The 15,150-nt window shown below is 39.7% G+C and overlaps 1 protein-coding gene across 3 annotated transcripts; it reads left to right on the plus strand.

Moving 5' to 3' along the window:
• The first annotated feature begins 1,571 nt into the window (after positions 1–1,571).
• Positions 1,572–14,978, plus strand: PGPEP1L (pyroglutamyl-peptidase I like). 3 transcript variants are annotated; one of them, XM_042039722.1, is made up of 6 exons: positions 1,572–3,533; positions 3,935–4,090; positions 6,723–6,775; positions 12,826–12,942; positions 13,397–13,626; positions 14,557–14,978. In XM_042039722.1, the coding sequence occupies exons 2-6, from the start codon at positions 4,057–4,059 to the stop codon at positions 14,744–14,746; spliced, it is 624 nt and encodes a 207-aa protein (XP_041895656.1). In that variant the 5' UTR covers positions 1,572–3,533; positions 3,935–4,056; the 3' UTR covers positions 14,747–14,978. The 3 variants fall into 3 exon arrangements, with proteins under 3 accessions (XP_041895656.1, XP_041895657.1, XP_041895655.1); XM_042039723.1 differs by having other exon boundaries at positions 3,939–4,090; XM_042039721.1 differs by lacking the exon at positions 1,572–3,533 and having other exon boundaries at positions 3,552–4,090.
• The last annotated feature ends 172 nt before the right edge of the window (positions 14,979–15,150 follow it).

Consider the following 15,150-nt stretch of genomic DNA (forward strand, 5'->3'; position numbering starts at 1 on the left):
CATACCCCCATAGTACGGTCACTCAATTATATTCACAATAATAGATACAAGTATCAAAGTCATAGAGGTCTAAAATACATGGAAATAACAGTATGTTTGCAAAGAAATAAACTCATCTTTGCACTCGGAGTAGCCAGGTACACTGCTGTGGCCTGGAGACCCAACTCATTAGGAACTCCATTGCCTGTCAGCACAGTGACCAAAAACAACTTGGCATTTCTCCTCCTTTCAAATGCTTTAAAACACACAGTAAAGTAAATTCGTTGGTTTGGTTTGTTTTTTCTGTACAGGCCAAAGCAATTTCAGCCCATACACTGACACTCCAAAGAGCAGATGTCACATCACCACACCTTACAGACTCTCAGTAATGGATTTCAGCACATGCTCATGATCCCTTGAAGCTTTGTACCTTCCAGCTCTCCCTGTGTCACCCACAGCCCAGAGGTTTGGCCCTGCTGCAGTCCAAAGTCTAGTTTGATGTAGCAGGAAAGATGGGAAGCTGAAGTCACACAAGTGCTATTGGGGGGATGGCAGTGGTTATCTGGTGAAAGATTCAAGGAAAAGGTACAGAAGAAAAAAAAAAAAAAAGGCAGAAAACATGGTGTTAACTCAGTGATGCTGAGCATCAGCCCATATCGATAAATGTCAGAGACTGACTTTCCCCAGCCTATTAGAAACTTCCTGGCCAGCTAAAACTCATCCATTTTCTTATCAGCAGTGGTAATCATGTTGCTGTTCAGCCCAGTAATCCATTAGTTTTAGCTATCTATTTTGCATATTAGCTGATAAAGAATTACTTTAATTGTGTGTATCCTGCTTGCAGAGTTTCTTTGTGCAGGTAATAACACCTGAAAAAAGCAACCTGTTGGTCATGGGTTGCATGTGCCCTGCTAAGTCCTTTGCCATTATATTTGTCCATTTACCATTTCTATGGATTTTGTTATAGAAGAGGCCCCGTTCCACAGGGAACAGTGAGCTTTATGATAAAATGTTTATCTCCTCTCTTTTTATGACATTGCTTTCCATGTACATAGAAACCAGCTTCAGTCTTTCCTGAGGATCATTTATTTTTATTAGAATGAAAAAGAAATATAGAGTGTTAGATCTTGAAATTTCTATTTAAAGTCCCATTATAGTTTAGTGTTAAATAGCATAACAGCTTGATTTCTCCCTTCTCTCATTAAGTGTTGAATAGCTGAGATAAAAATTGGAATATATTGAACACTTCCACTTAACAGTTTAAAACACTGGTCAGTGCCTGCCAATAATAAGAAATAAAAGAAATATGTATAAGTAATAATAAAAGAGATAAAAATTAAAGAGCTGTTTCTAAATGAAGGGCCATATTCTGTTCTTCTTGCCATCTACTAAAAAGCTACTCAAGCAGCATGCTGGCAGCTCTGCAGTGTGGTCAGAATGCATTTGCAGAAAATATATTTTTCTCTTACTCAGCAGTTCAAATAATTTTTGAAAGTATCAGACAGTTGAGCAGAAAAATATTCAAGGTGATAACCAGGATTTTCATAGTTGAGTTACTTCCATTTCTTCTTTACTTCTCAGTGAGTGCCGTGCCAATCACATCTGTGTGTAGCAAGAAGAAAAACAACCAGTGTTTAGCTGAGTCAGCTGTGTCTGTGACTTGCCTTCAGAGAGCAAGGGCTTGGATTCTTAATTATGGATGGGGAGATTAATTTGCGCAGACCTCAAATATCCAGTGACCCTCAAATCCATTGTTTTGGGAACAGATACACATGGGAGTGCTAATATTAAAGCTACAGTCATGCTTTAACAAAAATTTCAAGGGTAGCTTCAACTTCAGCTGTAGAAATGTTAGAAGAAAGAAAAGGTTTCATTTCTGAATGATTTCTGAGTAGAACTAATGCCTAATTCAAAATTTTCAGTTCTTTTTTGAGCTGTGTGGCACAGCTGCGATAAATGCATTATTCCTCCAAGTATACTACCACACACACAAAGCTTGGGAACATGATCAATCAATTAAATCAGTGCAAAAATTAATTTCAGTGGTCTCTGTCAAATTCCTGGTTTATTTAAACCACTGGCATTCCTCCCACACTTGCACAAGCATTTACCAACACTGAAAAGAATCTTTACTTCCAATTCAACAAACCTCTGCTGATGAAAAGGGACTAACTTAACTACTAAAGACAATACTTCCCCCCTCCAAAATTCTATCAGCTTCTTCATAAAGGCTTAGTGAATTAATCTTTGCGACTCTGTATTTTTTTTTCTACTCCCTTTTGCCAGCTGTAAAAACTTTAAGGACTAGTACTACGTTCCAAACAGATCATATCAGTTGTTTCAAAATGCATGGAACTAATAGACTTACATCTCCCCTTTGGAAGAATATCTAATGAAATACCTAATACTTTACAGCAGTCAAGCAATAGCCTTCATATATATATATGTATAAAGCAGCTATCATGTCCCAAAGAAAACACAGTTTCTCATTCAGGAAATTAATTAAGCAACTATAGGCCTTAAATCTTGCTTTATTCCTTACAACTGCTTTGTTCATTAGACCACCCTGTACTTAGCTTTAAAAAAAAAAAAAAATCCAGCACAAATCAAAAATAACTATGAGAAGACTGGTATGTCATTGCCCTGTTCAGAATCATAGGAAGTGTTTTAATGACTGGTCAAGCAGAAAAATTAATGGATAAAAATCTTGACATAGGAGTATGAAGTACTGTAGGATTTTAAAAGTAATTCAGTGCTACCAGTGGCAGATTTCACTTTATTTAAAGCTGCAGAAAGCTCTGCTTCTTGTATTAGAAGCTCCTCAGCCCCCAGCAGCCAGCAAAAGTTAATTCTGCAAGTTGTGTTAGTCGGGGAAAGAAATGGATGGTGGAGTCAGAGTCTTTTAAATAAAGAGAATCCACAAATTTTTTTTGTGTCTCAGCACAGGACTGTTTAAATGACAGACACAGGTCATAGCTCCAAACCTCATTCAGCCACCACCCAACCCAAGGGATTTCTTCAGAGATTTTTTTTCCCCCCTAAGGTCTCACAATTACAAGCTCTCCTGAGATAATATAGTGGCTTTCTATTCTTAGCTTATTTCTCCCCTCCCTCTCTCCTTCCCTCCCTCTCTCTCTCTCTCTCACACACACACATACACTTCCTACTCAAAACAAGACCCAGTGAAACCCTCTGCCCACATAGTTATAATTCCCAAGAGAACTTGCATATGCTTTTGTTTTGGGCAGTGACAATGTGCATATGTTTTGATTTCAGGCCCCCCCCCACTGGCTCTCAGGCTCCACTTTAATGAAGACAGACCAGCTCTTAAACTCACCAGTTTCAGCAAGCTATAACCCAGCTTCTAGAGTTCCTCTGACCTTGCAAGTTGGAGTGAGATTTTCTAACATGTTGCCTGTTAAAGAATATTACTGAGTAAATGTTTTGGTTTAGCAAATACACACATTTTCCTATTGGTGTTTGGTTTTAAAAGTGTACAGTGCTTGGACTCTTTCATAACAAGCCGGAGATAAAGATCAAGAGTAGTAAATCAGGTAAGTGCTGTGAAGAGGAACAGCAAAGTTACCCCTGAGTTTAAGTTAGTAACAAAAAGTCCAAGAACAGTGGAAATGGACAGATAAGTTTTTGTAGTTGTCATTCCTCACCACTGAATTCCAACTGCTAAAACCAGAATACCCACAGAAATATAATAAAACTGATTCAATGAATTTTCTGTTTACTTGCACATAAACAAGTGATGAAAAATATTGCTGGATATTTTGTAAGAAATTTCTTTAGGCTTTTCCTCTTCTTCCTAAATACTCCATGCCTGGGAAAGGAAAGAATTCAGGGCAGTCCCAGTCAGCCAGTCAGTCAGACTTCTATCTTTAATAGAGGCGTAATAATTTTTGCTTTAAAAGTTACATGAGTCACAAATCATCCCTGTCATGTGAAGCCAGACTCATCACAGTTGGAAGAAAAAAGGTGCTCCAAATGAAGTTTGCCACAGATACCTGAATTATAATACTGTTTGGAACTGAAAGACAAGAAGATTCCACCTTCTGGAGCATAGATTTCATGGATTCAGATTCCAACACTGTGGTGGTGACTGGTAAGATTTTTATTTTATTCTTTGAGCCAGAGATGGTATGCACGCATGCTTGATCTTTGTCATAAACAATTTCCTGGAGGGAAAAACAGTAGCAAATGGTCATACTAACATTTCCAAATGGAAAATAACTTGCTTTGCCTTCCTAAGAAAAATCAGATGCATGTCAGAGGAAACAGACTGCAGTCTGCCCTTTTTACTGCCATCCAGTTTGGTTTGTTGTTCATTCTCTCCATGTTTTAATCTTTGTTGACATTCTCTCTGATCCAAACCACATAGCTCAAGGCAGTGTAGGCTACTATTAGATAAAGCTTACCCAAAAGAAGCTCTGAAGCAAGAAAACCAGGTTGCATCACAATGTCATACAGTCAGTGTCCAGAATTAGAGCAGCACATGGCAACTTTCAGGGGCTCAGTTTCATGGCAAGGTAAGGGAGTTTTAATCAGAAGATGCTGCCTCATCACTGCTAAACTAAACCATTCCATTTAAATATACCAAAGGAACATGCCTGAACATGCAGCACGAGGGACCAAATTTGGAGTTTCTCTTGCTGGCTCCAACTACTACAGCATCACAGAGGCAGAACCACCAGCTCAGAGAGTGCTGAGCTTTAAAAGGTTAAAGCTCCTAAGGAATGCAGCTGCTTGCTGTTCCTCTTGTTGCCACTGGCTCATCTAAGGGCAATCATTACACATATCTTGACATGTGAGTTGCTGGATAATTTTCCACTGCAGGTCATCTGAGGACATAGGAACGAGGGTGAAGCTACATCAAAGAGATTTGCATCTTGCTGTTTTCAATTAAACACTTTTTTTTTTTTTTTTTTTTTAATAGCTGCAAGATGGGCAGAACTAGTCTGGCTTGCTCCAGACATAACTGCAGATGAGCTGGATGGGAGTGCAGGAGAGGGAGGGCATGAGGTATTTGCTAACCTCCTAAAAGGCTGACAGTCTGGTTCTCTCCTATGATATTTATGGCACATACCCTTGTTGGGAACACTTCTTAGCACCCTGTTAGTTTTTTCTCCCTTTAGATCACCATTTATGTCCAGAAATCTACTTGGTCAAAAAGTTTTAGACTAGTTAAGACACAAGTGCATCTTTAATCTACTACAGAGATTATCACAGCATGTCTCTGTCACATTTTCACCTGCTCAGAATATAAACCTGCTGGCAGGGAGCCCAGTTAATTATATGGTGCCCAATAACATTCAGCCAGTTACCTCTCCACATTGCTGCAGGTATTGCAGTAAAACTCTCATATATTTAGTCATTTTTCATAGAACAATTTATCCTAAGCAGTAGTTTCTTAGGGCCACCACTGACACACGTGTTTCATTGTGAGCTACCTAATAACTTCATTATAATTCTGCAGTTCCACACACACAGGTACAGAAACTTGTACAACTACAGCTCCAAAATGGAGCAGGTGCCACCCTAATGTTGCTCTCAAAGCAGAGTGGGACTAATGGGGTTTTATGTTCCCTGTAAATGTGAAATGAGCACCATTTTTTTTCTTCCCTCCCCATAGTAGAAACTCAAATCTGGAGAAAACATTGTCAAAAATATTAGTACCATCGTGCTTTTCATAACATTAAAGAGAAAAGATGGAGCAGTTATGAAATAAGTATTAACAAATTAAGAAATTCTTAAAGTCTAGCGCTAATTAAACTGTCACAAGCCTGCATTTAGGCTTAATTGTCTCCACATACAAGTAGCTTTCACTGTGCAAAATAGCAATCATATGCTGTCAAGTATTTATTTGTCCATTTAAGGATTTTAAATATTTAAGAGTTTTAGCATTAAAACCATTTCACAAACTCATTTTCCTGACACCCAGTATCTAGGACTTGGCAACAGTCTGGATTGAGAACAGTAATTGAGATTAATAAAGATAGTGGGAGTTCTCCATCAAACATTTTAATGACAAAATGCCCATCTGCTCAAAATTAGTTTTCTTTCCTTTTTATTTAAAAAAAAAAAAAATCTTTCACAAAAAAGGATGCATAAAATTGAATGTAATACTTCAGAGTCAAAGTGTTCTTTCCCCTTTTCTCCTCTTTTCCTGGGGGAAAAAGTGAAGTAAGATTTTTCCCAGCATCACAAAAAAGCACACTTTCCCTGATAGAAAACTCTAAGTTTTCATTACTTGGGATTCAAATAAATTACAAATTAAATAAATATTGCTATTTCAAACATTTTCATTAAATATGCTTATCTTCATCTTCATGAGCTTTAACAATAAGAATGATACATTAACTGTGACCTGGGAGTATTTAAAACCATAACTTTTAATAGTGGTATTTCTATGGATGATGATCCTTCCCCAAAACCATCATTTACATGATCTGTCCTATTGGTTCCACTACATTTACCAGCTTTAGTTAAGGCTCTCTCATAAGAAAGCCTTGACATGAATGAAGATTGCAGGATTAGTTCTTCTATCAGTGAAGATACACAATGAAAATACTATTCCCTTAAGTGTTATAAAGGCTAAATCCTATCTAAAAAACTCAACCTCCATAACCAAAAATAGGAAGATAAAGAACAAATACGTGTGTGCAGACATATCAGCACCCAATCTGCAATAGCAGAGTAAGCACAGGTTAAAACCACCTTTCTTTCTTTCTTTTCAGGTTTTGGTCCCTTCAGACAATACCTGCTCAATTCTAGCTGGGAAGCAGTGAAGGTAAACATTTTAAAAAAAAAGGAGGGAGGCTTTATTTTTTAGGGATCTCAACACAAACTGGTTTTAGGCTTTCCATTCCCTTAAATTGATTCATTAAACAGAATTTTACCCAGGGTGCCTTCTCTACAACTATTACATATGCCACAGGTTGTGTCTGTCTTCAGTAAACCAATCATCTGTCCTACCACAGTTCATTTTATCATATCTGTGTGAGGTGGTTTCCTTCTCACACACATGTAGCCTATTGGGTTCTCACTGCCTGCTTCAGGAACACAGAACCTAAACTGTGCCAGTTCTAAGTGCGAGTTCACATTTCGGCTTTGGCTTCCACTTTCAAATGACAGTGAAGTCTACAGTCACACTGAAAACAAGGTCATTCTGAGGTTTTTTCCCTCCACACACCTTGACTAGCAGTAACGAGTCTCAAATGCTGTCTGGAAAATTCCTGCTTGTTTCCTAAATCTGTGTATTAGAACAAAATTAGCTGGGGGATACAAAGACAAGGTTTGGATACCTGGCTTTCAGCATCAACTGATTCATTCTCCCTGTCATAGAAAATGGCCTTTCCTGGAGTCCAGTTACTCTCATAAGGTACCTATGAACAGTGTTATTGTGAGAGGATCTTCCACATAAGTTTTTAGCAATCCCAAGGTAGAAAGAAGGTTACAGAATGGAATCTGAAACTAGTGGGGAAACAGTCAAAGTAGTAAAATTGAATTGGAGCGTTGGTCCAAAATGTGCAAGAAATGACAGATAATACTGGTAAAACAAACCAAAGGGACTGTGTTCTATTATGAAGACTGAAACAAGTCCATACATTTTTTAAATTCTTTTGGACACTGAAATGAGAAAGGCAGCTATAGGAAAGTGTTAGTAATGATAGAAAGGTGATGGCCCTACAGGACTATAACCATAGTACAAATTTTGGTAACAGCTACTGAATATCTGTTTTGAAAACGAAGTGCACTCAAGCCAAGTAAAACAAGGAGCCGGTATGTTTTTCCAAAGACCAAAGCTACAGCAATTCCACCAACACATACATCTTTTCTATCCTAGCTTTGTAGGGTGAAGAATGCTGAGTGCAGCTTGGCGTTTGGTAGAATAAATCTATTGCCCCCTCCAAGTCATAAGGGATGTTATCCCTGTAGGCTAACAAGAAACAAAAATACTTCTGTGATACCTTTCCACACCCCAGTCATGACAGGAGACACATAAATTATCTTAACTCCAGCGTGACATGTGCCCTAAACCATAAATATTTGTCAGTTGACAGCGTTCTTGCTCATTATTTCCTGATTCCTATTGGTTCTAATTTTGGGTGCAAGATCATCCTCTTCTGACTGAAAAGAGAGCATGTTCTTTATCTGCAAGCAAAACAGCCTCAAGCGAGAATGCACCGATGGGATGAGTTTTCTGTAACAATGCCATGAGCTGGCTACGCCAGGGAGTTACGTAACAAGGGCCACAGCATTCCATAACAAAACAGATGTCAGTCCTTGTGTATGGAAGAGAACAAATCCATTTCCCTCTGATGTGGCACCCTCTATGTGGAATTAATTTGTATTCTGACTGGGGATGCTGTTTTGGTTTCCTATTCCCTGGCAAAGGTGGTTAATTCAGGCAATTCAGAGAAATCTGCTGCAAATCTGGAAGTACTTTGAATTTTGATAGGCTTCTCCACACTAAATAGCAATCTCATAGTATTGTTCCATTGGCCTCATTCATAGGAGTAGCCGTATGATCTTTGGGAAGCTTATGCACATATATTAAAGATAGCAAAATTTAGTATTTACATCTGGAAGTAATCCTGTCTTGGCTTGGGGTATCTGTGTGGATCACTGGAGTGACATAAAACCCTCCTGCCAAAACCCTCTTTGCTGTGAACCACGCAAGTGTGCACTCAGATTCATCCTCGGAAACCTGCTGAGCAGCCAGAACAGACCTACTAAATATGACTGATCAGGCTTAATGCCTTTGTAGGATTACCCAGAACTATCCTCATTATTACCCCAAAATGAAGTAGGTGCTTATCAAAAGCCTGGATACCACAGCACCCTCAGTGATGATGTAATGCTGATATATGCAGTCTTAAAAGTTCACATCCCAGAAGGGTCCTCAAAAGCATCTGAAATCCTGTAAAAATACATTTAACAGTTCCAGTCTCCTAATTCCAAAGCATAGCCTCACTCTTCGTGCTTTTGAAATGGATCCTTTGCCAAAGAGCAATGGCTGCCCTTCTGTGAGCAATATTTGCTCTTACTCACAACTGCTTCCTTAAAATCCCTGTTACCAGCTCCTCCACAAGATGTTGCTGATGGGATCAACTGTTCTCCTGAACCTCTCTTCTTGCTGTGGGAAGGATCAGAGATTGATCCAGTGAGCACACAGCCCATTCCAATAGCCACATCCCTTCTATGTTCTTACTGGACACTCAGGAAAATATTGTTTCTCTTAAAAATTAACTGTTTACTACTACTACTACCTTTTTGGTGAATAAGCCAATTTTCCTTGAAGCCCTCCTAAATCCAATGATAAATCTTGGTAAAACTCTGCAAATCTCTATATCTGCTGGTTTAAAAAGAGTATTTGTCGTGAATTGCCTCTTTTATAATATGAAGATATAATTTTCCAACAACATGAGGAATACCCCATTGTTTTTGCATGGACCCAAGTTCTCATCACAGCACAAGACTCTCACACAAGGCCTTCATCAGCATTGCATTCATCATCCATGGAATTTTTGCTTCTCAGCAGGTACTCCTCAAGTGTTCAGGGAAAAGGGGATCAAATGGATCTGAAAGTACAGGCAAACCTGTCAATTCAGGGTCATGGAGAAAAGCTTCAGAGCTCTTCCAGACACCATCACATGGCCCAACATGGTTGTCTAGCACTAGAAAGACAGCTTGTCTTTTAGAAACCTGTCTCACTAAGTTTTTCATGGTTCTCATAACTTCATTCACCTGAAATACCCTCTTAAAATATGCACGAAAGCTCTGCCAGCAACACTTTTAACTCTGGAAGTGCAGGTCATTCTCACTAAAGGAAAACACCACCAGGTATTTACTCTGCATTTGCTGACAGATCACACTGAGTTAGCACAGTGTGTTAGTGCTGCAGCACCACATGGGACCTTCAGAATCCCAGATCCCCTGATTTATTTATTCCATACTACAGATTGATTGTCCCACCTAATAACCCTTGATCCAGCCGTGTTTCTGTGTCTCCTCCAGAAGGTCCTGTCTGCAGCTTGGCAGCAAAATAACCTATCAGGGCAGTCCACCATCAAGGTCAAAGTCCCCAGTTAATAGGGCACAAATATAAATTGAGTGACAACATTCATAGTAATTAAACTGTTAGTGCAAAGAACAGGTCACATTTCCAACTGCTTCTGGGAACTGTGTCTGCTATCAGGAGATGAGGATCAGATCTCCCAGTGCAGCTTTTTATCCTGCCACTGACCATGTGGTCTTTGGAAATCTGTCATTTAATCTGTCTCTCTCCCTCTCTGCTTTAGTTTCATCATCTGTGAAACTAAGACATTCCTATTTAGTGCTTTCATTTATGTTTTGGAACTTTCTTGAAAGCTTTAAGAAGGTATCTACAGGGTTAGAAAAAAACCAACCCAAAACAACAAAAAGCCTGAACCAAACACACAAACAAAACCCCACGAACCAGCCACACAAAACACCTTTGTTTGCAATGTACTTGCAGTCTGGCTGGGGCAACTGAAAACTTCTGGTTTCCTTTCTGCACCAACACAAGCAGTTCACAAAATTAACACACACAACTGGCTTCCCAGCAACCCAAATCAGTGAGAACTCAGGCAAAATCAGTGATATTTCCTGGAGTCTTCTAGATGCTCAAGCTGTTTCCAACATGCAGTGAGATACCTAGCACCAACCTGAGCACAGTGCTGTGCAAATCACTTCTCTTTGGGCTGGAACACCAGTGGACCAGGACTATGACCAGAGCTCACCAACAGCTCAAGGTCAGCAGCTGATAATGCTGGATTTCTTCTCCTTTCTAGAAGAACTTCCTAAGAAAGAATCTTCATGTATTCTTTTGAACCACTTTTCCCACAAAACAGTCCTCCAAAACTTTTCTCCTCCTTTGAAATTTCCTTTCCTGTTTCAACTACAAAAGACAGGCACTTGTGTACTGAACCTACTCACCAGTGTGAGCTCTAGTTTCCAGGTGCAGTTACCCTTCTCTAACCATTTTCAGTCTCCCACCTTAAATGCAAAATTGGTTCTGGTTAAAGTTGAGACAAGGAACAACCTTTTTTATTTTGCTCCATGTTTACACAGCATCTGGTCTATCAGGGTGTAAGACCATGGCTGGGAGTTTTAGACAACACAGTAATACACGTTATTGACAACACACTGAAATTGCTTCAGACATAGAGAACCATCTTCCTTTGACACCAGTTCTCAGCCCTTTGCTATTGGCCAGCTTCAGTTTTGTCCTGCACAAAAGTATTTCTGTGTGTTTCAGCCATGACAACTAGTGACAACAGAATGTCTTGACCCAGAGAGCACGAGAGGAGAACAGCATTACAGCTGGCTTTGGGTCTCCATGTTCTGCACCAAAGTTAGGGGTAGTCAAGTCCTCTAAGCCTCACAGTTGAAAAGAAGGAATCTCATTAAATGTAAAAATTAAAATGCTTTGGAAAAGAAAATGCTAATTGTGAACCAGCTGGGGTTTTCTTGTGTGGAGGCTCAGGCACAGTACAGCATTCTTCAGCGAGATGATGCAATGGGCTCTCAAAGACTGTCAGCGCCCACAGGAAAAAAGGCTGGCACTGTTCTCCAAATGTGTTTACTTCCCTGCAGGCATTGTTTCCTTGCTTGTGTCAAATAGTTTATTGAGCACAGCTAATCAATGCTTCCGCTGACAAGAAAATTGGAACAGTTTATATAGGAAGCGAGTGTTGAAGGGCAAATTTCCCAGAACTGTGGGCCTCATCCGCAGGGCTATCCTGAGTGAGAAATGAGAACCTGAGAAGACAATGACACTGAATACAGTTACAGGTTTCTTGGGCTAATCAGACACCTCCACATTTGCCTGCTCCCCCTAAAAAACTTCATGTGTACCATCCTTGGGTAGCAGCTTACTCAAATGGAACACAGATTTTCAACCACCATTTTCCTCTTCTGGGACAAAGCTTTCCACCTCAGATGAATTCCTTCTGCATCCTGCCACTGCAGCTGCTTACCTTCTACTGAGGCCAAGGCCTTGTTTGTTAGCCCTGTTCCACTGACAAAATCATTTCAAGTCACTTCCATGGGACATTTATTCTCCAGACCATCTTCCAACCACCTGGCCAACCTGCTGCTTTGAAGGGTGCCTGTGTTCCATTCACCTCAATTCTGGGCATAATTGTTTTCTTAGGGAAAATTGGTCCTGTGTGGAAATTCAACTGTACATAATTGACAGAGAAGTAACATCTCAGTGACATTTCCTTTTACTAGAGAAACATTCTAGACCAAAAAATTAGATTAAACTCCTTCTAAATGCGACTTCCTCATATTGACAGTGACCTTCAGCATAGGTTACCTGAACCTGGTCAAGCCAGCAGATCTCATGTCCCTGGAGTGAAAAAGTCATGCTTAACGTGAATTCTCATTGTTTTTGTCTCTTGGCAGTGCACTTTTTCTACCAGATCTTTCAGAGAAACAGCTCTCACCTACAGCAAATGCTTTCATGTGGGGAGCTTTTCTGAGAAACGCTGTCTCATGGTTCCCCAGGGACCAGTCCCTAAGCAATAACCCTCCCACCCACTGGAGACTGAGCATCTCTTTGGAAAACACAACAATGGCTCCACACGAACGGACGTGACATTAGGAAACTGTTTAGCACATTTTAGACTCTTCCAGTTAAAAGAGAGGGATCAACCACAAAACAAATTTCATTGCAGACCAATGTTCAGGAACCATGGGCTTAGGTGTAGCTCTTTCAGGTGTTTTCTCAGTTGAATCAGCCCAGTTTCTTTATCACAGTCAGAAATCCAATGCTCCTTCAAGTCCTCAGTGGCTTTTTTGTAAACACAGGAGCTGTCCAAGAGAGGCCTTGGTGAAAACATCAATCTCCAGATCATGCAGCTGCCAGTGGTTTACCAAAAAGCCAAGGAGCAAGTCTGCAAGATATGGACAACTCTTCAGCCACTGGTGGGTAATGACAATGTTACACAATTTCCTCCCCTCCCCTGAATACAATGAAAAAAATCTCTAAGAGAGTATTGCAAAACATCAAACAACTCTGGAAAGTGACTATTGAAACTGTGATCAAGGTTCCAAGCTGAAATTTGGAGCACACACTAATTAGTATGCTGGTTTAACCCCATGCTATTTAAACAGCATAACTGATGCTGAACAAAGGCAAAGAAAAAATCTACCATAAACTGCAAAAAAGGTGCTGCAGCTCTGACTAGACACAACAAAAGCTACAGCCTAATTTGGTTCTCATTTATAATCCCTTATCGAAGTTTTCTTTAGACATGAGCAAGACTCTCCACCTTGAAGCCAGTAATTCACATAATGCTTGGCCCTTTTGCATCACATGTTTTTAAAAAACAGGTCTCATTTTAAATTTCCTGTTACTCACTCTGGTGGGAAAAACCAGCTTACAGTTCACGTTGGGCTGGCTTCATCCGCCACAGCGCTCATCATCCTGGAGCAGTGTGGGAAGAACAAAGGCTACCAGGAGAGGGATGCTTGTGGTTTTCACCCAGAAGGTGCCTGCTGCGTGCTAGATGGCCCAGAAAAGATTGAATCTACAATTAATATGAAGACTCTCTGGAAAAACATCTCAGTGGAAGGGATTGATATCATCCTGTCCAGAGACGCGGGAAGGTAAACATCGCGTATCAGGGGCTCACAGAAACAGCTCAATCCACTCATTTAACCTTGGGGAATCTTTGCCCTGACCTTCTGTCCAACCAAAATCACTCTGAAGCAAAGTCTTCAGAGGCACAAGTATGAGACTGGGATGAATTTAAATTTTATGTAAAGCAGCCGTCATGAAAAACTACAGCCAGTAAATATTTTTCCATAGATTTGTAAATTCCAAACAAAACAAGTTCCAACACAGCACACCCTATGATGAACAACCCCAGTAAACCTCAGCTATTAAGAGAGTCTGAAAGCAACACCAACTAGTAGCAGATTTTAATCTATTTTTCTCAACTGGGAGGGATACAAAATGTAAATAGATACACAGGAGAACAGCAATTACAGGTACTGTTAGAACCAGGTCTGTGATTTCATTATGTGTTCCAGTAGAACTTGAAGCAATTTTCTACTATGCTAATCTTCACTGGAAAGGAAAACAAAATCGAAATTTTTATTTTATTTTAAATAAGAACCAGCTAGTCTTAGCCCTTAAATTCAGGATTTGCACCTGCATTTTAAGAGGTAGAATGATAAGAAAAAACCCCTTCAGACAGGGAGATTTTATGACTTAGGCATAAACTGTGTTACATGGCTGTAGTTTCCAGCAGGGTGTGTTACCCTTCCCACCCCACAAGAATGCCTGTCTTGTGGTATTTTTTTTTATTTAAAGTTCTTTGTGGGTGGGTGTCTGAGAAACCAAACCATCAGATAAGCAACATTTGTTTCACAAACTTGGTTTATTTCAGCATTTCCTTTATTCACTAAGCAAATATGTTCTTAATAATTTCATAAACCAGATCTGGTTTGGCTACTTAGAATATTTAAATTTAATCAAAGTTTACGGAGCCCTTAATTTAGGTTTCTTGTTTTGTTTTGTTCTTAATATTGCAGGTACATCTGTGATTACACCTACTACACTTCTCTGTATAATGGCAATGGAAGAGCTGCTTTCATCCATGTCCCTCCATTATCTGAATCGGTAACAGCAGAATTTCTAGGAAAAGCATTACAGACCATTATCTTAGCAATGTTAGAACAGTGTGTGGAACAAAGAGAGATGGATCATGTAAGAAAAAAATAATGATTTCTTAGAATGTAATTCCTTACCTCTGAAATGAAACAGATCTAAAGATTATTAAAAACACACACACAAAGGATTTTATAGCCCATGTTATTTTCAGTGAAATTTCCTTGCAAAACCCAACCAACCGTTTGCATCTCTTAGAAGAGGCTTGAGGGAAAAAACCCAAATGATTGGCAGTTCATATTGCTAACAATAAAGTTGTTCAGATTTCAGAAAGTGTGAAACTGAATTGACAACATTTTACATGCTTAATTCTGGTTCTGTTGGTTAGGAAGACATTAATAAAGACTTGCTGACCCCAGATGGATGTTCACAGCTCTAAGGATTCAGCACAGGATGGATGTTAACAGAGATCCCCCTCAGCCCCTGTCTGAGTCCAGAGAGTTCAGCCCACAAAAAAC

The sequence above is a fragment of the Corvus kubaryi genome, unplaced genomic scaffold (genome assembly GCF_017639235.1).
Source record: "Corvus kubaryi isolate FWS band 111438036 unplaced genomic scaffold, C.kubaryi_AGA036_p1.0 37394, whole genome shotgun sequence".
NCBI classification, from domain to species: Eukaryota; Metazoa; Chordata; class Aves; order Passeriformes; family Corvidae; genus Corvus; species Corvus kubaryi.